The sequence below is a fragment of the Artibeus jamaicensis genome, unplaced genomic scaffold (assembly GCF_021234435.1).
Source record: "Artibeus jamaicensis isolate MK-2021 breed Jamaican fruit bat unplaced genomic scaffold, CSHL_Jam_final contig_1015, whole genome shotgun sequence".
NCBI classification, from domain to species: domain Eukaryota; kingdom Metazoa; phylum Chordata; class Mammalia; order Chiroptera; family Phyllostomidae; genus Artibeus; species Artibeus jamaicensis.
In genome coordinates, this window is record NW_026521194.1 from 11,380,403 (window position 1) to 11,406,867 (window position 26,465).

General features: G+C 38.1%; 1 protein-coding gene across 1 annotated transcript in view; it reads left to right on the forward strand.

Annotated features, from left to right (window-relative positions):
- The first annotated feature begins 212 nt into the window (after positions 1-212).
- ABCA12 (ATP binding cassette subfamily A member 12) overlaps positions 213-26,465 on the forward strand; it is a 172,669-nt gene continuing 146,416 nt past the window's right edge. The window contains exons 1-2 of the mRNA XM_053656453.1: positions 213-347; positions 13,231-13,324. Coding sequence (XP_053512428.1) covers positions 213-347; positions 13,231-13,324 — 229 coding nt within the window. The remainder of the gene's footprint in view (positions 348-13,230; positions 13,325-26,465) is intronic.

Consider the following 26,465-nt stretch of genomic DNA (forward strand, 5'->3'; position numbering starts at 1 on the left):
AGTTGGCTGAGAAGTGCTCCTTGGTGAAGAATTAAGTCAATCCGTGCACAGGAGAAGATCTGCGGCAGAAAATTGTGGGTTTCTTACCCCAGGTGCCAGGAAAGCTATGCCGTGAAAAGGCTTCTGACCCCTCGTCAACCACAAGTTGGACCGATTTTTTTTGAGGGGTGGAGTAAAAAAAGACAATTTCTGTTGTTTGGAGTGTTTGAAGGATGGCTTCCCAGTTCCACCAGCTCCGGGTCCTGGTTTGGAAGAACTGGCTCGGTGTCAAAAGGCAGCCGGTGAGTGAAAATAAGGGAGCGGGGCTCGGGGCAGTGCTGCGAGCCATCGTAAAACACGAGGCTGAGGTAAAAAGAGAAGAGTCTTAATTTAATTTTTAAAGCAGGAAATAAGATATTTAGAAATCACCCCTGCATCTGCCTTCTAGCTAAAGGCACTAGTCTCAACTTGCCCCGAAAGCAGCCCTTGATTTCAGTAAAAGAGTAAACCAGGCTATGTCCTGGGCAAAGGAAAGGATGTGTCTTGTTAGCTGGGGGAATTGGATCTAGTGTTGAATTCTAAGTTTCTGGCTGAGAGGCTTTTAGAAATTTTCTTAATGAATATTATTAAAAATGAGATTAAGAAATGGATTGGATGAAAAGTACAATCACATAGAGAAATGTGCTTGAAAACCAAAAGCAAGAGACAGCTTGGTTGAAAAATAAGAAATAGAAAGGAAATAGTCTGAAGGCTGTTGGTGTTGAAAAGCTCCTAAAACACTTTAGTTGTCTAAAAATTATTTATCAGACGTGCCAAGCAAGAGCCCATGTATGTGCCATATTTACAGAGTATTATGAATCACTTAACTTTACTGCTACAGTCTGTCTACTCTGCTCATTGCAACATATTTATTTGTGCTCTTACATTCATGTTTGCTTTTTAAATTACAAACCTAGCTATTAGATCCTCACCAGATAGGGTACTGGTAGACTGAGAAAGGAATTGGCTTCTATGAGTTGCCACATACTGGGAAGAATGTTGGAAAACTGGAGAAATCCAAAGAGACATTCAATTGACTTCATTTTAGAGTGGTAATTCCCAGCCTTAAATGAATAATATAAATACTGTGCACATAGTATGTGTTATAGAAACCAACATTTTATCTCTCTACCTTATCTTATTCTAGGTTTTCTTGTAGTGCCTGACTCTTTTCATAGGTGTTCTGGTGTATATATTAAGAGGGAGAAGTAAGTGTTCAAAGCCTCCTTTGTGAATTTGGAGTGTAGAATTTAAGATCATAAGTTGGGTTCTTGGTTTTGTTTCTTACCAGACTTGACTAGCACAGTGTAATTTCCCTGAGCACTGGCTTTCCCCTTTTTAAAATGGGCATGAGATCGCTGGCATCTATCTCATAGGGTAGTGAGAACCACACATGCTAATGCATTTCAAATTACTTTATAAATGGTGCCAAACACCTGGCAAATTGATTATAGAGGGATTTTGGGCAATGTGTTGTTATATTTTATTTGTTGTAATGATGAAAGGAAATCTAGAAGAAGGGGCTGTGGGAGAGAGAAAGACATTTATATAAAGTTCTTAAGTGATGAAAACTTAATAGCTTAAAATAAAAGCATAGAGGAACTCAAAACATATCAATTATTGCTGATGAACAGAATGCTGAAATTTTCTATTCTTCTTACAACTCCATTTTACCTAAAACTTAAAAACAAAACCCTCAGTTGAATAAAATATTTCACTGAGAAATTTTATCCTTAGAAACTCTAAGTTTCTTCCTTATGTGTAGCATAGCTGATATTCTAATTTTCTACTATAAACTTTTTTTTTCTATTTCTGCCAGACATGGCATGTTTAGAGATGGAAGTTAGGTATGCTAAAGAGTTTTTGCTCTGATACTGTATGCCATTCCCATTGAGCCAAAAATCCCTAAAAAGCCCCTCTCTGTTATACTTTTGCCTAGGGCGAGAGAATACATAATCTATTAGTTTATTTTGGGACATCCAATGAATTTAGGTTTACCTTGAGAGAATGGGACTTGGGGCAGAAACATCTTTGTTTCAGGAAGAGTGATTACAAAAAGTCCAAAATTTGGGGTAATAAAGAAGGATCCCCTGAATCCATTATGATCAACTACAGGGACACAAATGACCTTTAGCAAATAGTGGTGATGCCAAAAAGAGAAAGAAAGACAATTCTAAGTGGAGGGTGAAAGGGCAAGGAAACGGCCCGGGACTAACCCTCTATCTTGGTAGTGGAGGGACAACTTGAGGACACAGGTAGAAAGGATATATGTGGGTCAATATTATTTAAGAAAGAAGAATGAGAAAAGCAAGAGGAAAGTTAGGGTTAAAGATCTTTAAAAAAGATGAAATGAAAGAAAATAAGAAATACGGTCAAATTAGAAGATGGAGAATGTGCAAAGCAGGTGTATATAAATTTAAGGGGAGGACACAGTCATTCAGTAGGATCTGGGCTTGTCATCCATCAAGAAATTATAATGTCTCTCTTCATAGTTGTTCTGAATATGTACTTTAAAATATATGTTTGTACAGAGGAAAACAGAATTTTAGTATGTGTAGCACTAAAAATGTGTAGTCCTTACTGAACATCAAAAAAAAATTCTAGCATCACCCCTATGACATTCTCCTCCAGCCTGTTTTCAAGAGACTCGATCTCAAAACAAGGCAGTAGGAAGGACAGTTTGTAAATGAGGGGAACAGGAATCTGTTAATGAAGAAACAAATTATATATAAGAAAGAATAAAAAAGAAACAAAGATATAGTAAAAATATTAGTGTGGGATTGCTAAGGAAACATAAAAATATACACTACAACAAAAAATGAGGGAAAAATTTGAAACAGCGATACAGTCTATGAAACAGAATGATAATGGAGTAACTAAATATTGAATTTGGCTGCAAAATAGGGAAGATGTGATCTTTACTTTTTGAGGTGATCATCCTCAAAATTGTCCTTAGAGTAAACATTTCTTTTTAAAAAAATATCAAAAATCAGAATTCTGGAATACTGGGATTATCTAAATGCTTTTATTCTATAGAGTTTCAGAGTAGTCAACAGACTTGTCTGAGGTCACACAACACACAGTGAATTTAAGGACTCAAAGATGGACCTATTCTTTCTATTACTTTCTGCTGCTTCTTTGTTGCTCCTGAGTTGAGTTTCCTTTCCCAATATTTTCTGATCTCTGTTTAGAGTTCATCTCAGCAACAAAAACATCATATTTGCTATGGAGGCCTTAGATATTGCTGTTTTTTTGAATACTAGTAATAATATCAATTCTCAGTTACACTGTTAACCTAAAAAATAAAAAGCAAAGGCAAGGGTTTTTATGAGAAAGGGAGGGGAAACAGTTACATGAAGATGGAAGGAATTTCCACTGGTGCTGATAAGCTAGGTTATTCACATGCTCTATGTGGCCGTTTACTGATTCTAACGAAGGCCTTTAATGTCCAGTCTTTGTGATCAGGATGTCTGTTTTCCTGTTAGCTCCACAGCACTTGTTTGGAAGACAAGGCTGCTGTGGCCAAAAGGTTATTTTGTCAAAGTCAAACAGTCCAAAGTTTCAAGGAGCAAGGTGTGGATGGCCTTTTCTCTAGGAAGGCGGCTCGGACTTAATTTTGAGTTGGCTCCATTTATTTTATTTTTTCTTATTTCTCCATTTTTAACTGAGATCTTTCCTTGAAAGCATTGCTGATTAGCCAGTGGAAAGCAACATTGATCAGGTGTTGAAAGCTTCATTGATCTGTTGCTGAGAAGGCTCATTTCCAGTATACCATGTCCCATGCAGAAGGGAAAGTGGTTTCCTTAGGAGTCTTAAGCCACATTTAAGGGGAGTCAGAATACAGTTAGTTCTTACTGTCATGTTTGTTAAGGGCAAACATCCTCTGTAGTTAGTTCCTTGAGGTTTTTCATATGAAGTCTCATAGGCCTTAATAGTTATCTCAAAACTCTGAGCAATCATTATCCAAGTGACACCTTTAAGTGTCGATGTAAAGCAAGCAAAATTTTATAACAGGAATTTCTATAATGACAAACAAAACACTAAGTTGAATTTGGAGAAGAGACCTGTGTAGGAGGAAATGCTGGAGTGTAGTTAGCTGAAAGGTCAAGAGCCCTGGGATGTTATCAATCAGGTATTCAATAAGGGACATTTCTGTGGAAACAAAAGAAAAACAAAGGTTAAGGGTAAGAAGCCAGTTTCTGAGTCACGGGGGCAGCCAGTCAAGAAAAATTGTAGATGTCAAAGCTGAAGCATCTTTTGAGGTTTGAAAGGTCCCTCTGATGAAGTCATTCATTGTTCGGGTAAACTTTTCAGGTGGCTTACACAACATCAGGCATGAAGATTGTTCAGGCATGAGCATTTGTGGTGATTTCTGTGAACTTTATATCAAGTTGTTTACAGTCCATTTGCAGGGCTTCTGGAAAAATGGCAGCTTTAGTTCTCAATGATTCTAAGTCAAAAGTGAGAGAAAAATTGGAAATGTTAGTTTGGACAATTGTAGCCAAATACTTGAGCAAACTAAAAAAATTCAAAATTTAATCCAGTTCACAGGTGAAAACAAAACCTTGAAGACAATTAGCAGAACTAGTACCCATAAGTGTGTATTATAGCTTCTACTGAAACAGTTTTTTTCTCTCTCTGCAGTTATCCAATTTTTACCAAACATATTTTGCAAGCTAATTAGTTTTTATATAATTAAGTCTAGTTTTAGTAAACTTGGCCCAATTATCTACATAAGTGCATCAGGTATAACAATTGATTATGTAGACTCTTTTAAATCTGCTTTGCTAAAATTTTCAATAAGAAATCTTGAGACTGAACTTTTAATAGTCTCTTGAGGCTAAGAGTCCAAGCCAAATACTTGTCATCAGACTTTAACTATAGTACCTTTAGATTTGGGTTAATCCCTCTTGTCTTGAGGTCCCTAAAACATCCTGAAGTTCCAGTGCCTGCCGGGAAGTGACCTTTCTTACTCACTTGGTTAGGCTGGGAGCCTATATGTAAGGTCCCACATCAATTTTTCCAAAGAGGCTCTTTTGGCTTCTAACCCAATTCATGACCAACTTTACACACATGCCTTTATTTGAGGTGTCCAGTGCTCTTCTGGCTCTTAAATGCTCTACCCATGTCCACTAATTTTGCAGCTCTGTCTTCTTTTTTTTTTTTTTTTAAAGATTTTATTTATTTATCTTTAGGGGGGAAGGGAAGGAGAGAGGGAGAGAAACATCAATGTATGGTTGCCTTTCGTGCGTCCCCTGCTGGGAACTGGCCTGCAGGGAACCTGCCTGCAACCCTGGCATGTGCCCTGACTGGGAATTGAACCGCGATTGTCTGGTTCGCAGAGCTCTGTCTTCTAAGGTTCCCTTAGCAGTAACTTTTACCTCATGTGCACTTAATCCACAGTAAAGTTTGTTTAAATAAATGCTGGTCTGGTGAGATCTGCAAACACTATGAGTTTGCAAGGGCCAGACCAGACAACAGGTTTATGGAATTTATGTCTGTGTGGTTCCCTTTGGAATCTCTTTCCCATGACAAACAACACAGTAGACAGAGGCAAATACAAGAACATGCAACAAAAATTCATACCCACCCACCAGGGGAAAAAAATTCCCTATGAGATGCTCAACACCCAGGGAACTTCTTACAAGCATGAAAGAAGCCCATCGTGAGGAAAATTCCTCATGTGGTAGCAAGTTCCTGTGGCAGCACCACACGGGCACTGGGACACTTGTCCCCTTGGCAATGCCTAACTGAGGTAATTTCCCCTTCTGGTCTCAAAGAAAGGCACTGACCTCAGTCAAAAAAAGGGAGGTCAGGAGCCTGAGAGAATCTGCAGCTTGGGGAAGTGGGTGGTCCATGGAAGAGGTGAACACAGAAGAGGCTCATTTGGGCATTGTAGGTCACTAAAGGCAAGGTCACTTCAGGTCCCAATTCTGACACCATAATGGTTAACCTAAAATCAAAAGCCAAAGTGAGAGGCAACGAGCATTTGAGGTAAAAGAATAGTTAATGGGAAAGCACTGATTTAGGCAGAAACCTAAATTGTGTTCTGATTATGGGGTGTGGACAATGGGTTTTTATGAGAAAGTAAAGGGTAATAGATGAATAGAAGGAAGGAACTCCTGTTGGTGCTAGTAAGCTAAGGTCTTCTTTAACTTTATATAGCTATTTACTCATTCTAAAGAATGTCTTTAATATTCAGTCTTTGCAGTCAGAATGTCCAATTTCCTGTTAGCTCCACAAACAGTTGTTTGGAAGACAGTAATGTTCTGCCCTGGCCAGTTTATTTGTCCAAAGTCAAATATTTCAAAGGTTCAATGAGCAAGATGTACAAGGCCATTTCTGTGGGATGGTGGTTCCAACTCCATTTTGAAATGGCTCCATTTATGCCCTTTTTCTCAATTGGAAAAATGAATACTAAAAGAGTGTGAAAAAGGATAGTACTCATGAACAGAAATGTTAGGTAATAGAGAAAATCAATTAGATGCACTTGCTACCCTGCTGGGTTTGTAATGTAACTCTAAAAATAATGGAAAAATGAAGATACATTCCACTGGAAATGGTTAGCAACAGGGAGGCTCATCTAATAAGATGCTAGTTAATGACAGGAAAGAGTCCTGGTGCAGCCAAGAAACAGAAAGACTAGAGAGTGTAAGATGAGAGTTTATCTTTCCTTAAGAAGATGGGTCCTGAATAACATATCAAAGAGTGATTTCTAGTGTCTACAGAGGGGGAATCTAATTCCAGATTTATAATCTAAAGAAGGAAAATTAACTTCAGCTCTTTATTTTCTGCTGTAACGTTATCAATGGGTCATACTTTAGCTCACTCGATAGAACTATTTTTTTTTCTGTCACAGATATTCCCACAACTTGATAAACTTCTAACACTTTGGATCAAGTTTGACGCTTCCTCCCCAAATTCTGCTTTGCTTATGTAACTTCCCCTCAGAGTGACTAGAGAAAGAGGAAGACTTAGCTTCAACATTTTGGAGCAAATTGCTATATGAATTAAAAGAATCTTTGGATGAAAACAATTTAGGATTAAACTCTAATCCTAAAATTTAAGATTCTGAATCATAGTAAAATAAACTAGGCCTTGTATATTTTACTCAACAATGTGTTTAAATGTCCCAGGCCTTTTTATCTCTTCTGGGTCTGTACCATGTCCTCCCTTAATACCATTTAATTGTTAAAAAGAAAATTAGATCTACCTGTTGATTATGGTGCTTGTCACGTAGCAGATGTGCACATTCTATTAGTTTAGTCAATCAATAGAAAGTAAATGAGATAAAAATGTTTTAGGAATAACAGCAATAGAGAAATAAATTAGCTTAAAGTCCAGTAAAACTGTGTTGTTTTCGTGTATACTATAGAACATTACTGATATCCAAAATGTATTATAATTTCCAAAAGCTCCAAAAATGTATTAAAATATTATAAATGCAGATTTCTGAAAAAATCCTTGATCCCAGTTTCTAAATGTGTCACATATGTGGATGGTGTTGTTAACAGGCAGAAAGGCCTGATTAACTGAGAACTCTTGATACTTTTGTTTTCTTATTTTGGAGGTTGAACTAAGGTTTATTGCAGATCTAATGTACCAACCTCTTACTCCAGAATGTGAACTTGGGAATCCTCTTGTTTTCATCAAGTAACAGTCATCCTTGACTTATGGGACAATTCACAAAGGTAGGAAGAGAAGAGGTAGGAATAGACAGTGTACTTTATTTATGGAAGCTTGGGCAAGTTTTATTTTCAAGCTTGTAATAAAAAGTTATGATCTGAGGTTACAGGATGACTTTTAAATTACTTTTAATGCTCTTATGGGCTGAACTAATAAAAGTATACTATTGTGGTCAAAGAGAGCTAGTAATTTGTTTTGCAGTGGTTTGGCTACATAGCTTAATGGGACAAGTGCCAAAGCCGGGCACCCTGGGTTCAAAGATCAGCTCTGTCATTTATTATTTTATGCAATGAAAGCTTATTTAGTCTCTTTAAGATTCCACTTTCCCACCTGCAAAAAGAAATGAGGCTGATTATATTAAACAAGATAATGCATATTAAGTGTTTAACATCGTACCTTGCACATTCTAAGCAATCAATAACTATTAGCTATTATCATTTGGGGTATTATATTGAATTCTTATATAATTGTTAGGAGACCACTTGACAACCAGAGTTTATGGTGGGACAGATATTTTGAAATTATATTTAACAAGATTGCTGAAGGAACTGCACTGGTACCCGAGAAGAGAGGGGACATTTTCTCTCTTAAAATACCTATTGAATTCTCACGTGAAAGAGGAGGCCAAACTAAGACAAATAAGTGTTAGTCAAAACAAGGAAGATATCACTTTGATATAAGGAAAAAAATCAGACAATGTGAGTTGTCCAATAATAAAGAAGCCTCATGAAATGGTTAACTTCTAGTCCCTAGAAGCATTCAAGTAGAGGCTGGTAAGTATATGGCAGAGATGGTCTTCCTGACTTTTAATGCACCAGTCATTCCGGACTTACTTCTTTTCCTGTAATATTTCACCTTCTTTTCCATCTGTGGGTCTTCACCCATATGTTTTCTCTGCAGAAAAGACTCCCACTTCTTCTTCACACTCCATCCAACATACATATCTTTTCTTCTGCCTGACCCTTTCCATCTTTTAGGTTCTAGAATCAGCTCCCCTTGCTTTATCTTCCTTCCACACTTGTTACTTCCCATGTCTTAGCATTCAATCTCTGTTATATTTGATTATAATTATTTTTAATATTTCCTCAAAAGACTGAAAGTGTTCATTTCTCTATTCTCAATGACTATTATACAGTATACCATAGGTGCTCACTTATTTTCTTTCTTAGTAGTGATAATAATAATAAATGATCACTATAGTTTATGTTAAACCCTAAGTTTCCTTAAGACTCCCGCAAGACTTTGATGAAGAATCTTCATCTTGAATGTTTACTTTTATTTATTTTCGGAGTTAGAGAAGGAATCCACCTATTGCAATTTGAAAATTATGATGATAATTAATATAATTCATTTTGGACGCAATCAATTTCAAACTACTCTAGTCCATGAATTCTATCTATCTATCTATCTATCTATCTATCTATCTATCTATCTATCTATCCATCCATCCATCCATCCATCCATCCATCCATCCATCCATCCATCTATCCATCATCCATCTCTGTGCCTACATATATTCTACATGTATTTCATGGTTCTGCCTGGGCTTAGAAATAGTGGCATCCCAGTAGCAACAAGCACACTTAGCTCTCATCTGTCCACTACAAGAAGCTAGTATTTCCTGGAAAATGGTTCTTTTTCAGACTGGGACAGAAAAGGTACACAATGAGACAGAAATAACTTATAGAACCAGAAAGAAGAAAATATATGTTATACACATATTTATAGCAATATTTCATGTCTGTTTATACATTTTGGAAACCAGGAGTTTATATTCACATACTTACTTCTAGCCCAACATTAAAAATTTTTGTTCATTCTAGTCTTCTCCTTTTCCATGTTTATAATTCTCCTGATAGGTAGTGAGAAACCTGGCTCCTCTAATGTTGGGTGTCTACTTTTTGGTCAGCCTCCCTATATGAAAGGAATTGTCTGCTCTTCACTCAGAACAGACGCCTTCCCTACCCAACTTCGGCTGTGACATCCTTGTCTGCTTGCTGCCCTGAGGGTGTCCTCTTTAACTTGGTAGGGACCCGACTCCCTCACTGTGTCACTGCAGGGCCCCCAGTCCTAGCATGGACTTACCTTGCTAGGCACCACCCAAGAACTTAGAGGCACTGAATGTTTATGGGAAAAAAGGGAAGAGAAAGGCAGACAGTGGGACATCTCAATAGAAACTAATCCCTGGAGAAATGAAAGGAGACGAATGTCGGGGCCCCGTAAGGAATTGTAAACTGCTCAGTGTACCTGTCCCCTTCCATGTCTGGATTGCTGGGGGGGATGGAAGACAAATGAGGTATAGGGAGAAGTGTGGGGTAAATTAAAATGTCAGCAAAAAATGAAACTCTTAAAAACTGCTTTTCCCAAACTTTTCAAGTAGTCCCTGTATGTATGAGTGTAAGATCAAAATGTTGGCCCTTTTTCTAAACAAACAAGAAGAAAAGCCATGACTCATCAGTTTAGTATTTGGGTCCTTGGCATCACATTGGATTCTAGGTTATTTATGATAATGTTTAGAATGGTATTGAGAGCAATCCTGCTGCTATGAAAATTTGAATTTTGTTTATTTCTTGCTTTTGTGATTAACTTGTCAACCTTAACATCCCTGCAATCACAGTGTGAACGCTTTAGTATTTATTATCTTTCTAAAATGCAGGATGCAGAAATGTTGTTCAAACCTCTCTGATCTACAATCCCAGGGGAAATCTTGTGATAACAGACTACTTACAGGCTTGCTGTGGTTTTTACCTATAACAGACTCAAAGTTGCCTTCAATGACACTGATAGAGATTACGTTTCAGTCTGGATTTAAATTGTGTCTAAAGTTAATTACAAAATTCACCAAAATATCTTCATAAAACCATCCAATTAGATCAACCGAAAGGCCATTTAAAGATATCCCACAACAGATGATGCGTATTTGAATGTGAGCGTACGTTTGTGTTGGTACAATTGATCTCAGTTGCTCACTGATTTCTTATGAGGTTACTGTGGAAAAATGAATCAATGCCTCTGAGAGCAGCTTTGGGAAACTAGACCTACTCAGGTGAATTTGTTTTTAAAGAATAACTATGGCCTCAAATATGAGACCAATGAATCCATAGACATTACATTTTTTAACCTTCATTCTTTACAGTCTGCATTTCAAATGAGTCACTTAGAATAAATATGATACCTTGTGTCATATCTATGGTCTTTAAAGAACTAACCTTAATTTTCAAATATATCAGAAACTAAGCTACAATAATAACACAACTTATTTTTATAGCACTTGTATTTTTCCAACACACTTTCTGTAATTCTTTCTTATTTGTTTCTCAAACAGTATGATAATTAAAAAAAAACCCTAGCCTGAGTATTTTGATATTCAGATCCTTGTCCCCTGCTCTGCTTCCCAACTGAGTATGTGACTTTGGGTAAATTGTGCTGATCTTCTGCGCCACAGAGAATAAAAATGGGATTAGGTTAGATCAAGGCCTCTTAACCTTTTCTATGCTATGGCTGTCTTTGGCAGCCTGCAGAAACCTATGGCTCTTCTAAGAATAAATAGGGTTACAAATAAAATGCATTATATTGAAATACAGTTATTAAGGCATTTAAAAGCAAATTTAGAATATGGTAATGTGTGTTTCTTTATAAGAGCATTAAATAAATGAATACATACCATGAGCCCATAACTACTGTGATTTCAATGTCACGGTAAGTGTAGATGGAACTTTGAGGTATCTGCCACAACATTAATGTGATTTGAAAATATCTGTGGTTTCTATTGGTAACCAAAACACAGCTACTTCTTATCGCATTGTGGTTCGTAGCTTGCATCCATCATCAGTGGAAATGCTAAAGTTCAATCACAAGCTAGAGGAAGTAAAAATGTAATTTGTTCTTTCCTATCCAAGTTTATGAATGCCCTGAATTCTACCCATTAGATGCTCTAAAAAGAACTTTCCAACAAAAATATTCCAGGACTTTATAAACAGTCCTGCTACTTAGGTGGGGTGGCATGTCCTTAGAACCGCTTTACCCCAAGTGTGGCACTTGCAGTACCACACTTGGAGTAGAACAGCAGCACCCACCTATGGCTTGTTAGAAATGCAGGATTCCTGGCTCCGCCTCTGACCTACAGAATCCAATGCTGTGTTCAAGATCCTTAGGTGACTTGGTATGAACACTAATACTTGAGAAGAGCGGTATAGATTAGGCTGTTCGATCAGTCTGGGATCTTTTCAGCTATGATCAAACCCAGCCCCTTAGGAACCTTTACATCAATAGTCGACTTTTTCCTTTTTCCAAAAACTTGCTCTTAAACCCAAAGTCTAAGAAGTTGGTGACAGGCCTCCTAGCAAGGAGACCAGTGCTATTAGATACACAGTGGAGATTTTCGTAGAAAATTTAGGTCAGGAGCTGCTGTAGGATCAATCACTGGATGGGTCTAGATAGTTTTTGGAGAATGAAAGAACCTCCAGCAGCATTTTGAGATTTGGCGGAAGCACATTGTCTCTGAAAAGTGGAGAAGGAATAATAACGAGTCTGACCATAACCAGGCAGAAACATAATTCCAAGTTTCACTTGATTAATTACAGGCAAGGTTTGTTCTATTAGGTTTGGTTTGAGTGCTATAACTGCTTGCATATCACAGTTAATGTTCATGTGAATACATGTTTGAAAATTTTTATAAGTTTGTAAAATATTAAGCAGTTAATGTCATATGAACTGAATCATGTCCATGTGGTGCACAGAGCCACTCCGAGGTGTCTGAGAGTGGAGTTCTCTAACAGAAGTGTCAATGTGGCTATACATTTTTGAGTATCTATTTTGTACCCTGATCAATAAGACTGTTTCTGCCATAAAAGACTTGCCAATTTATTTTGTGGGCCAGGCAAAAAATTTGTTGATGGTAAAATATGTTAAGTTCTATGATAGCAGCATAGAAAATTTAAGAACTGCTTCTATCATATTTATAGTGGTATTGTAGGGGGTGTTGAATAAAACTTGAAGTTCCTGTTTACTCATCGACTCAATTATTCATTCATTTCTTTGTGTTGTTGTTGTTCAACAATGTCTAGTGAACCATTATCCAATGGCCCACATTAATCTTCACGGCTGACTGTAAAATGCTGACTTTGGACACTGTATGAGTGGTGTAGGGGACAGTTAGGTGGGTGTTGCATGCTCTGTTCAGAAGGCTGAGCCTCGTCCAGCAAGCAGCTGGGAAATGGGAATTTTATGTGAGGAACTTACTGATTGGATTAGAATTTTACGATCATCATTCCAGGGGCAGTCATGAGAGGTAACTGGAAAGGGGTCTTCAGAAGGTCATTTTAAGGGTTGAAGCCCAGAAAAAAAATCTTGTGTTCATTTCTAGGTCTCTTTCATTTAAAATAAAATCTCTCATTCCTTTTTATTAATAATATTTACTGGCAAATACCTGTCTTGTGTTGGAATTTTATAGTATGATATATTTCATGTCAGTTTTTTTTTGGTTCAGCAATATAATTAATATTTTTTCCTATTATTATTTTGCAGCTTTGGACACTTGTCTTGATTTTATGGCCAGTCATTATTTTCATAATTCTGGCTATTACCCGGACCAAATTTCCTCCAAATGCAAAACCAACTTGTAAGTAAATAAGATTTGTTTGTTTCCCTAACTTTCGAATTCTAGTTAAAGTTTATTTGGATCCTACTTTAATGTTTCATTCTAAAATTTATTTTTGAATAATGTTTCCTTTTGAAAGCATTTGTATGAATACTTACTATGTTTCTCTTCCATTTTTTTGAATTCATTAGAAAGATGAGCCTGTAAATTTATCTAGAAAAACACAAAGCATATAGGAGCCATGCTTTGTCTCTGCAATTTTAACTCCTTCATTATTTATCTCATAAATCTCACCATGGTATGTACGACACAGACAAGCAGGAATCTAAGTTGGATATTCCTTTACTTTTGTGTTGTAGCAGAAAACACAGACTTATGTTTGATCAACTGAATGAACGAAACCAAGGTTCTACAACAAAAATCTCTTAACTCACTTCGGGGCAGATACTGGAGAGTGTCAATGTATCAACATAGGCTAAGAGAGGATTGGTTTCCGATGACTGCTGTTTCAGTTACATTTAGTCATTGCCAAGTTATAAATTAGGCATAATGCCCAACTCTGTTCATTATTTGCTTTGGCTCCAGAATGAAAATGCAGAAAAGCCTCAGATAAGTCCTCAGAAGTAAAGAGGGTGAGCTTTTAATGCCAATGATTTGACCATTGTTGTTTTTGCTTTTGTTCTCAAACTTTGGAGCTAGGTTTCTTAGTAGAAATACTTAAGCATTTTAATGAGAAATACATTGTACTTAAGTAAACCCTTTTACTTAAGTAAAAGTCAGGTGAGATAATTCATGTTTCACAAAATTCATCTTCTAAAGTTTCTCATTAATCGAATTTCTGTATTTCAGATGCATTTTGGCCATTTGTTATATAAGGGATACTATGCTGAATTCTAGACAGAATAATGAGGTAGTGGCATTTTGAAAAGCACAGTCCTTTCCAACCACTCAATCCTACACAATAAGATGAGAGCCAGGGTGGGATCTACTTAAATCATACACAATAGGATAATTCAAAATATACATACATCAATTCAGTTAGTGTAACTGACACATTTAAACCCTTGATGCTAGAATAAACAATTCCTTTTATTTGACGAGGACCTTCTGATTCCTAAAGAACTTTTGCAGAGGTGATTATGTAGAGTTGTTTGTGAGATTTTATTAGGTTGTTTATAAAAATAGCATAATTTTGTTCTCTTTATATGGTGTGCATATTAGCTTTTTACAGCAAATTAATTCCATTGTACCTTGTTAGAATTAATGTTCTTGCATCTCTGAAGTACAACAGCAGCAACTCAGAAACAATGCATTCATTACACGTGGACAAATACTCAGAACTCTCCTGGTTTAAGGTGCTAATTATTATTTTCTAATGACAGGGAGAGAAGGAATTTTTAGCCCCTTTCCTCAACGTATTTCCACCAATTTCTTGTTTCTAAGGATTTTCAGTTATATAAAGTTTCTCTCATGAAACTTCCAAGAGAGAAATCTAAGGTGTGTGAGTGAATAATCTTGGTTTAATTAGTGCGACCTGGTAGGATTTAGAGATTCATAGAGAAAATGATGAGAAGCTCTTACAATTCCATTAAATTGCAAAGAAGAAAATTAGAAAGATTGTGACAAATGCATCATAGACCTAATCTAAAAGTATCTGGAAAAATACAATAACCAAGAGATACCAATGACTGTTGGTATACCAAAAATAAATATCCCAATAACAATTGATATAAAAATACCAATTTTTACTATGGGCCATTATCACACTCTAATAATAATCAGCTATGAGGTAATTATATGTATGCTTGTGGGTAGGAGAGAGCAAATTATAGGAAAGTCCAAACATTGAAAATATTTTTACCAGTCTCTCAGATCTTGCCAGACACTGTCTAAAAAGTAGTTTACTAGTGTGTTATTAGAACTAGAGGGGACTCTATCACTTTATAAATGAGAACACAGGGATCCAGGGAGGGTGTAATTTGCCAAAATTCAATCATGTAGGATAGGAGACAAAGGTTTTGGAAGCTACCTTTTCTTATTCTTTGTCCATGAGATTTATAAAGTACCTTACCCTTTTACACAAAGAGCCAAATACAAATTGTGCCCAAGAATTCAATTCATCCTATAATCAATAGAGTGTAAAATGTAATTTTATATTCGAAGGTGCTATTTTGTAGAGTAATTTCAAGAACCTAAAGGTACTGTAGCTAAAGCTACCTTTTCTTTCCTCTGGTAGTACAGAGAATAACTTGAGAGTGGCAATTTGGATTTAGGTATATTCATTCTTTTTGTCGTTGTTGTTCATTTTCTTTGTTTCTCACATCTGTGATACCAAAAGATGAAAATCATAGGCGTTTCTGGATCTTATACTGCGTGCCAGGCACCTGGGGAGGGGTCATGGCAATGTCATTCACCTCACTGTTGAGAGCACCGGTGTGTGAGGAGGTTAAATAACTTGACCAAGACTGTACAGTTCATAAGTGGTGGTGTCAGGATTTGAACCTGGACTCCAGAATCTGGTTTTCATCTCAAGGATTAACATTTTTTTCTTTAAAAAATTTTTTGGATTTATTCTTTATTGTATTTTTTCCCATTACCATTTAGTCCCCTCATACCCCCCTCTCCCCAGCAATCACCACACTGTTGTCCATGTCCACAAAGGCCTCACATTTCTTACATCTAGTATTCAGTACAAATTTCTCATGTTGTGTTACTTAGATTTTGCAAACGTAGACTAAACATTAGATATCAGGAAATATAAACACCTCTATTCTGTGTCATGCAATCAAGAGATAGGAGGGAGAGATACATTCCAATATGTGTATCAGAGTTACCCTAAATATTAGCATTCAGTGTAGAATACCACCTCTGTCTGACAAATTCTGCATGAGTCACTGTAGTTAGTAGTAGTACCATAGGAATCAGGTCCTGCTCATAAGAGTTAAAAATCCTTTCTGGGAAACAGTGACTTCTTCAGCCCTAGTTGGGCAACAGAGAAGTGAAGATAGAACTTCAGACTACACCCCAGCTGAAACTCAGCTGTGGTGAGAACGAGAGTTGTCATCTTGTGCACACATTCTGCTCCCAGAAGAGCCGGACAGGTCTGTAGGACTGATAAGTCATTCAGACCAAACTTCGTTAGCCACTCAGAGGATTCCCACCCTTGTTTTTCTGATGGATGGGCTTCTGGAAAGTCTGGATTGGGGTGAGGAAGCTGCTGCAGTCCCTTCACTGCATGGCAAGCACCAACCCAGAGCAAAATGCTTCCTTTTGGCGTCACCTGCTCTCACTTATTCCCTTCTGTGTTGCCATCAACAGCTTAGGTAACTAACCTTTGCATATAATAAGTTCTAGGTAAAGGCAACTTCCAAAGCCTGCCAGGCAGGGTCTGATGCTTCTCATTCACACGGGGGGGGGGGGGCGGTAGGAATGGGCTGAGGCCCCATGTTTGAATTCATTCCAACCTCTTACAATCCCTACATGCAATAGCTTGTTGAGAGGCAAATTCAAGCCAAAATATCATGGTTAGGAGCAAAGGAAAACAAAACAAACTCTCCAAAATGCTTTTAGACTAAGCCAAGCTGTAATGTGCAGTCAGTTAATTTTGTCTCCTTTTAACCTATTTATAACCCTGAAAATACAGGTGAGCATTCCTAATGACTATGGAACTGACTACTTTTCAAGAACAGTAAAATCTTGCCATAATGACATAAGTAGGCTCCAAAAATTCAGTCCTGCCAAACAAGAAGTTGCATTTTTATGAAGTTAATGAAAAACAATATTTCTTAAGTGGCAGAAAATGTCATTAAAAGCAATAACCACACACTGAATTAAACCCCAACTATCTCCAAGCTGTCACTTTATAACACCCCTCGACTTCAGAAGACTATAAATTTTGTCCATCCCACATGTGAAAATAGGGACTGGTGGAAGGCAGAAGCCAACTGATAATTGAATCCTCTCCAAATTTGTATTGCCACAAAGTTGTACTTAATCCTACCCATCTAGATGTGACCCATTGGTTTTGGTCAAGGCAAGGCTGACATTCCTAGCATGTCTTGTGACCTCCATTGCATGCCTTTTGTCTTCAGAGACAAATAAAAATAATAATAGGGATGAACCCTTATTGAACACTTTACCATGTGTCAGACACTATGATAAGTGCTTTGCATATATTTCCTTAGTTAGACACACATCATCTCTCTGAACTGTGATTTGATGGTCTCTATTTTAAAGATGACAAAACTGAGGCACAGAAAATGTTTAGCGATTTACCAATGTTCACATATTTACTCTGTGACTGAGTCTGGATTTGAACCATAGAGTTTTTACCTGCAGGCAGAGTGGCTTTATCCAGGTCATGAGCGCAAACCATGGCAACACTAAGGGCTGGCTCATTTGAATGTACAGCATCTCCTTTTTCTCCCTTGTACCACCTGTTAGCCCTCTCATAGACTGAATGTGGCTGTAAAAATGAACTCAATTGGTTTTCAACCTTGGATCAGCTCCAGGAAAAATTGAGGAGGAAGATTGATATTATTGATTCATTGGTGTTTTGTGGGATCCATGCATGGTGTTATAACTATACTACCTGAATGATTAAGAGAAAACTATTGAGTACTTTTCTGTCGAAAGTGTGTATAAGGCATCTCACTAGTGAGGGCCGTAAAAGTTAGAGGAGTGAGGTTTCTTCTGGCCCCACTTTCTTGCTGCTGACATTTTGAATGGTCTCTCTCTCTCTCTTTTTTAAATGGAAGCAAAGGCAAGTGCATGAGGACAGGATTCTGGGTACGACATGCTCACCAGTATATTGATGACTTAATAGTAACAGTAACAGTAATAGTAATAGGTGAAGGACCCCCAGTTAATAATTTTTTTCTGTCTTGATTGGCTCAAAATCAACGTGAATTTTATTTGGGGAAGCTCAGAACTCATCATCACTCTTCTTCTGCCAGGGATTGCCCCATCCGATTTCTCCATTCTCACACATGCTAGCACCACTAGGCAACCTCTCAGGTTAGAAACATCTGAATCATCTGACTCCTCCCTTTCCTTCATCTCCCACAGTCACTAGCCTTAAAGTCAGAGTCTATCTTGTGAAATGTCATCCTCCTTGCAATCTGTCATTCCCAAATTTCATTGTTTCATGCCTGGATTTCTTCTGTTATATAAATTCTTCAAATTTCTGCACCAGATGTATTCCTAAAATACATTTTGGGCCTACCAAGTTTCAACTTCTGTTTGATTAGGTTTCAAGAGCCTTCTAATCAGAATTCATCCACTTTCCTGCTCTTTCTATCCTGCAGTATGATGTCTGTGCCTGAAGAAGCAGGGTCTGAATGTGTCCCACACACCCCGTCCTCATTCCTGCTTGGGTCCATGTGCTCGTGAATCATCCTCAATGTCCATTAAAAGTAGAGCTCACTTCTAAGGTTTACCCTTTGGCTTTCCCTCATCATTCAAACTCCAGTTATTTCTCCTTTTTATCTCTCTTGCTGATGTATTGGAATATAGTGGTCTTTGAGGGCTTTATGGTTCAATCTTGACTCACTTGTTGCAGAGGCTGTACATGAATACCAGATATCACATCACATCACACTCATATTAAATACAGAATGATTCCTAATGCAGGAAACAAAATAGGAGTTCACTACATTGGTCAGAATTAGATACAGTTTAAAAGATTAATATGGGTGATTGAATTACAAAATACACAAAAAGATGAATAGAGAAAAAACACAACAACTCAGTGTGAGTCTGAGGTGAGTAAAGGACAAGGAATTAGTTGGGTTTTGGTTTGATTTTGACCTCTCAGATCCAAGTAAATCTCACTGTGCTATCAAAAATGCCCATCATGCTTATGTTGGGGAAAATAGTGAGCATAAGGCTCCCTAACTCCTTCCCAGGTAGATCCACCTGAGAATTTCCATCACGACTGAGAGCTCTTATAAATGCATACCTAAGATTTTTGTGTGGGAGAGATGTTACAATCTACTTCTTGCTCAAGTTCCAGAAAATATCACAGCAGCTTTTGAATTTCACAGCCAAACCCCCATCACTCACTTCTTCTATCAGCAAATCAGTAGTTGATAACTTTTATGGAAACATGAGTGACCCTGTATGGCAACATGGAGAGGCATTGTGTGAAACTCATAGAAACTGAGATTGGGATTAGATTGTGACTTTGCTTCCTCTAGCACTCTGCACTGAACAGTAGGAAACCGGCGGGAGGAAGGCGAACATCGGCTCCATCACACACTTGCACAGGGACCGCTCCAGCTGCTGCTGGTAGTTGCACATCCCCCTTCGCTACTGACTGGAAATTCTGTCATTCTCTCTTGCAATGCAGATGGACACACCTTAATGCCAGATAACATGACAAAAGGATTTCCCAACAAGTGCCCAACTAGTAGGCTCAGTTCACAGGGTTGCATCACAGAACCAGAAGTACCTTGAACTGGAGTAAAACTTAATTCAACAAGGAGAAACATCAAGAGGAAAGGGTAGTTGTTGCTTGTACAGTGGCAGATTTTTTTTCTCTTCATTCTACATCATTTCTACTTTGATGATCTATCCCTACACGCTTCTCACAGGGGCAAGCCTCACTGAAATCAGCTCTGGGAGCCTCATCTTCTGTCTCCCTTTTCCTCTCCCCTTCCTTTATAAAGAGAAGAGGGGCTCCTATTACTCACAGTTAGGAACCTGTAATACTCAACTCTATATTATTAAGATAAATAATTGATTATTTAAAAATTCTCACCAGTATAGTAATATTACTTGTTGAGGTTGCCAATATGGGCTGATGTTTCCAATATTCCCCAGAATCTAAGAGCCAGGTTAAACAAAGTCACTTCAGCCAATTTGCTTTCACGTATCAGACAGCAGGGAGCTCAGACACAGGCTCACAGTGGGAGGTCTGGCTGCATGGAAGGCGGGCAGTGTATTTTCCTGAGGTTTCATTAAACCTTCTCCTAAGAATCACCCAGGAAACCTGGTCTACCCAACCTTAGTCATTTTATGCTTCTCTCTGTTCAACTTTTCTCATTTTTAAATTAGGTCACCTTGTATCCTGTGCTTTGATAAGTGAACCAGTGTATAATAATAGCCCTTGTAGAAGCAGTTCTACAGCATACAATGTTCACTGGTCTCTGGTCACTTAGAACTTCATTGTGAATTAGAATAAAAATGACCTATAATATTTTCACCTTTAAGAACAGTATTTGTTTTAGTAAGATATTTACATATTTGTATTTATATATAAAGTTATTATTACTATTACTATTGTGAGAGGTGACATAGGGGCTTGGAGCACGGGTCCAGGCCCAGACTGCCTGGCTCCAAACACCAGCCTTGGAGGATCTCCGAGGTGCTTCAAGCCTCAGCTTCCACATGTATATACTGAGGCCAATCCTAGCACCAACTTTCAGATTAGTTGTGAGAATTAAATGAGTTAAGACTTGTTATATACTTAGAAAAGTGCCTGACACATAGTAAAAGCTACATTAGTATTAGCTATTTTTATTATAGTACAGTATATGAGTACAATATAGAACCAATCATTTGGAGTATTATTGAAATAATCTGGTATTTTATTATTTGACAGATGAGAAAACTGGGGCTTAGAGAATACGAGAGACTTAACTGAAGTTTCACAACTTTTATTCTTGCCATTAGCACATATTTAAAGAGTATTTATTATGTTTGTGTCAATCAAATAAGCCATGGGCCTCGAGAGCAATTCAGTCTATGGAGAGCAGTAAGTATACCTGGAACTGTACTGTAGTGGGATAAATTCCACAGTGGAGGTCAGTCCAAGAGCAGACACAGCAGAGAAAATGGAGTTCAGACAGCTTACCTGGAGCAGAGCTGAGACTTTGGTAAGGCAAGTGCAGTGCAAAATTACAGGGCTGATATAAACTACCCAGTAATCACAATAAATCATATTTCAATACCATATTCTCAAATATCAAAATTAATTTTAAAAATCCATGATGAACAAAATATCAAAATTTTATATAATGTAAACATCAGTATTACTGGCTTTTCTTTGGCCTTGGGTTCCAATGTGGCCCGTACAGCACTGCCTGCGGCATCAGGAACGTCTTCACGTAGAGGTCCTATGTGTTAGTATGAGTCTTGAAGAATGAATAGTGGTTTGTCAGCTAGACAACTAGTGTCTTGGTGTTCCTAATAAAGGGGCCCTCAAAGGTGAGGACACAGGACACGGATGAGTGAGGTGGGTGGGGGTTGCCCTGGAAATGCTATCTGCAGACTTCTCCATCACGTCTGCGGACTTCTCCATCACATCTGTGGACTTCTCCATCACATCTGCAGATTTCTCCATCACAGCTAGCTATTTCCCCAGACTTTTTAAATCACCTCCTCCTTCACTCCCTCACTTTCTTCCCAGATTTTTAAGTCCAGATTTCTTTTAAGATAGAGAGTTATTTCTTATGGCATGGGGATTTTCAATGTACAACTAGCTCTAACCCCCTAATTTTCTACTGTCCAGATGAGATCAACACAATTTAGGACAAATTTAGGGAGTAGAAATGCAGGTAACTAAAGAGAAAAGAATACAGGAATCACGCTATATTACAGTATTTTTCCTCTTTGTCTTTTTTCTATCTTTGAGAGTTACAAACAGAGGTATTCACTCTACTTTAACTAAACTCATCTAAATAAGCCTGTTGAAAGATGTGGACTCTAGGTTCTTACCCTAGACTTTTTGAATTGGCATGTGGTGGAGGAGCTGGTGGAAACGAGGTGATGAGGAGGAGCTATCGGTAGTGTGTGGGTGATGTAGAGGTCCAGGTAGCTTACAGAACATCCCAGGTAATTCTTAAGCAAGGTAAAGTTTGAGAGCGACCGCTTCTTCTCTTGTTAACTTTCTTTTCTTATTTTAAAGTAGTTGTGTGTTTTACTAATTCACTGTAGTTAAAGCGAACCAGGAAACACATTGAACTCTTTGAATAAGTTCGGGGAAGAATCTGCTTTTATCTGAGATACATGGCCACATTCCCTGCCTCATTTTAGCCCTGGCCCTTTCACAGCTATACTGTCCTCAGGATGTCAGAAGTCTCACACCCTGTCTTTTCATTCTTATGTTGATGACATTTTCAGGACCGCTGAGCAGAGTAGAATGCCTGCCTCTGCTCAGAGAGTACTAAGGTTGCTGACTAAGGAAGGAAGTGTTCATAATTTCCTGAATTGTTATGCACAGGTGTTTTTCCAAGATGATGCCTTGATTAAGTTACCTGCCCAGGGGAACCCAGTTCCACTCAAACAAGTGCTGCTTTATATTCTGACATGGTATCACTATGCTTCTAGTTTCACAAATAGCAGGAGAATGAAGAAATGTGAAAAATCATTTCATTATTTTGAAATGGCAGCCCTACATGGAGATGGTAAAAAGATGCATTTTATGCTACAAGGAGGTGACTAGACCTGTAAAGGGTAGATCTGCTTTCTGTCCTCAAGTTGCTTGGAATGGAATGGTGGTTGAAGAAACACACAGAAAAAGTTATGTGCCAGAATAGATTTAAAAAATAAGAAGTTAAATATAGCTGAAGTAAAACTGTTAAATATGGCTCTTGGCATAGGGCTTTGCATATAATAGGAACTCAACTATTTTTGATTAATAGTGACGTGTAACAACAGTGCAAATACTTAAGAAAATACATATTAAATAGCAGCATTGATAATACAGTTATGGGATGTTTTCAAAGAAAAGAGATTGCTATGGATTAGTCTCATCAAGAATTACCCCAGGACTCGAATTAAGCTTGGAAGTGGGGAAAGGTGAGTGTGCTGGATACGCAACAAGAAGAGAGGTGTCCTTCAACAGGGAGGAGGGTCATGATCAAAATCTTGGAGGCAGGAGCTCTCAGGGGTAACTGAGTGGCTGAGGACAGGTAGACTTGCCTGTTCAATACAAAATTTTTGCTGGAGAGCAGAGGAAATCAAGCTGGGTTCAACACCAAGCCTAGGAGTTCGGCTTTTCTTCTGTAGTAATAGAAACACTGACAGTCAATGAGGAGTTATTTAATTTTTCTTTCTAACATGGGAGGTAAACTAAAGGAAATTTGAGAGGTTTCCCGCTGTAATTGTTTAACTTTATCCAGGTTTTCCTATCATAGGCTTTGTTAGTTATCTATTGCTCTGTGCCAAATTATCTCCCCAAACTGAGTGACAACAACAATAAACATTTATCGCCCTTTGGTTCTTATAGGTCAGAAATTTGGGAGGGGCTTAGCTGTGCAGTTTTGGCTTGGAGTCTCTCATGAGACTGCAGTCAAGAGCTGGGGTATTGGGGTAGGGCTGCTCTCATGTGGCAGCTTGCCGAGGGCTGACTGATCTGTCTCCAAGGTGGATGGGGTCTTTGGCTGGAGAGTTGGTACTGATGGTTGGTGAGAGGCCTCAGCTTCTCCTTATAGTTTGTTTCAGTGTCTTCTTGACATGGCAGCTGGCTTCTCCTAGAGTGAACCATGCAAGAAATAGGTGGAAGCGATCCTTTCTACGACCAGGCCTGGGAAGTCCCAGAACCTCCCTTCTGCCACAGTCTCTTCCTTAGAAACTAAGCCTGACCCATGTACAGAGGCTGGAGAATTAGTTTCCACCTTTTGAAGTAAAAAGTGCCAACGATTACGAGAAGACATTTTAAAATCACCACACAGTTTAACGAGAGTCAGTGGTACAGTAACAAAGTGCATTGAACATTCTTGAGATATTCAGGCCCATCACGTCAGAGTCCTCTTGGGCCAGGGACCACACTGCACCTTGCAGTACCTAGGTGCTCAGTTCCTGGCACCTAGCCCAGTACCTGAACATGGAGCATCACCTGTTGCTGTTTTATGGATGAAGGTATTAATTTTCAGGGGTTTTAGTGACAGATCTCACTAAGGAAGGGTTGAAGCCAAGATTTAATTTGGTCTTACTGCCCAAATCCTTTTCGTATTCACCATGCTATCTGTTAAATAGAATCCGTCAGCTCCATTGGAAACCCTTAACCTTGCTGTGGGTAGAGCTAACCAAACTGCTCTCTGTTAGATTGCCTGGCACTTGGTAGTCACCCACCCAAGTACTTGTTGAATAAGGGAACAAATGTGGTGCAATACATGAAGGCTAGAGATGCACAGAAACCTGTTAAAATGGACCTCCACGTCAGTGGACAACTGGGGTGTACAGGCCAGAATGCTTTCCTCTTGTGCTGGTTATTATTTTGTCATTTTCACGGAAGGGGAAACTTGTTTAAGGGTGGAAGTTAGATACTAGAAATAAGGTAGATATAAAGCTTTTGTCCTCGTGAAAAGCTTAAGACCATTCACAAAAAGTCTGCGGAGAAGAAACATTGTATTATTGCATCGTTATTTTCTTTTTAAAATTTTTTTACTGTTCAGTAGCTTTTCTAGAGTGAGAGTGGAGTAAGGGGGAGAAATTAAGGGGCACAGCTGGAATTTCTCTCATCAAGTAGCATTAAGCTCTGGCATTCAACCCACAGAAAATGGAAACAAATACATTGGAGTATGGCATGGCATACCTAAGCTCCCATACACTTTTTAAAACAACTCTAACACTACATACCCTGAAAAAAATTTTGTAGCAATGTTGAAGCCAATTGTCTTTGAAAACTTCACTCACCCTCTTTGGATTCTGTGAGCCTTAATGAGCTGTTTTTAAGATTGCATGCTAAACAGGGCTTTGAAGACCAGAAAGAAAAACAAAACAGAATTTTTTACATGGATTACATCTTTTTCCAGAAGCATGCCAAGAGCTTAAATTTAAGGTCTTTATTTTGTTTATTTGTCTTTAGTTTTATGTGGAAATTTTCCATTAAATATATAATCTGAAGAGTAAATGATAGGGACCGGTGAATTTCAAAGGCAGGTTCAGATTTGGGGGTATTATAAATTCTGTGTTAACAATAGCTAATATAGCTAAACCTCCAGAATAATAAGCAGTTTTTTTTGCAATTGTTAATGCAAATAGTATTACATTTAAACTCAAGTAAAACCTAAAGCAAATGAATGAAAGTGGGATTAGGTTACTTACAAACATTAGGAATGTTGCCTAAGGTATTAGGGCTATTCTGATGCCTACTTTGTTACATAGATTTCTAAACACTTAGCTGTGCACATCCCCTGAACACTCAGCTATTCATTAAACAAACATTTATTATAGCACTAGGTGGAATTTAAAGCAGGAGAAACAAGATTTTTAGATAAAAACATCAGTAACCAACTTGTGGGGGCAAGATATACTGTACTTCATTCTACAAACATAACCAACTACCTAATCGACTTGGACAGCAGGAACATAGAAACACACATGCATTGAGACATTTTGTATTGCACTCTTTAGAGGCTAGAGAAGTTAGAAAACTTAATATTGTGGGCAGGATTCAAGCTGCCTCCTGAGGAAGACTAGCAGGTTTGTTGGATTTGCATGAGAAGAATGGGGAGCTTTTCAAGGGAAGAAAGAATCAACCAAGTTCATGGTGGTGGGATGTAGGGTGAATGGTCTTTGCCTCCAGGAACCTTTCCTGAACCTCTAGACTAGGTTAGTTTTCACCCACACACTACCCCTCTTTGATAATTGTAATGTACTATGTATGTATTTATTTGATGTTTGTGTCCTGGTCTCTTCTTCATGGGGCCTGTACTTTAAGCCTGTCTTTTTAAATTAAATTCATTGGGGTGACATTATTCAGTAAGATTATATAGGTTTCAAGTGTACATTTTGATGATACATGATCTTTGTATTGCATTGTGTGCCCCCCACCCCAAGTCAAATCATCTTCTATCACCATTTATTTGTCTCCCTGTACCATCCTCTCCCTCACCCCTTTTTTCAGTATTATATCCCACACGAGTAAAATCTTACAGTTCTTAGCTTTTTCTGACTGACTTATTTTGCTTAGCATGATGTTCTCAAGATCCATCCATATTGCTGCAAATGGCAGTATTTCATCTTTTCTTATGGCTGAGTAGTATTCCCTTGTGTATATGTCCCACATCTTCTTTATCCAGTCATCTGTCAAAGGACACTTTAGTTGTTTCCATATGTCAGCCACTGTAAATCATGCTGCAGTGAACCTTAGGGTTCATGTATCTTTGTGAATAAATGCTTTTTAAATTTTCAGGTAGGCACCCAGAAGAGGGGC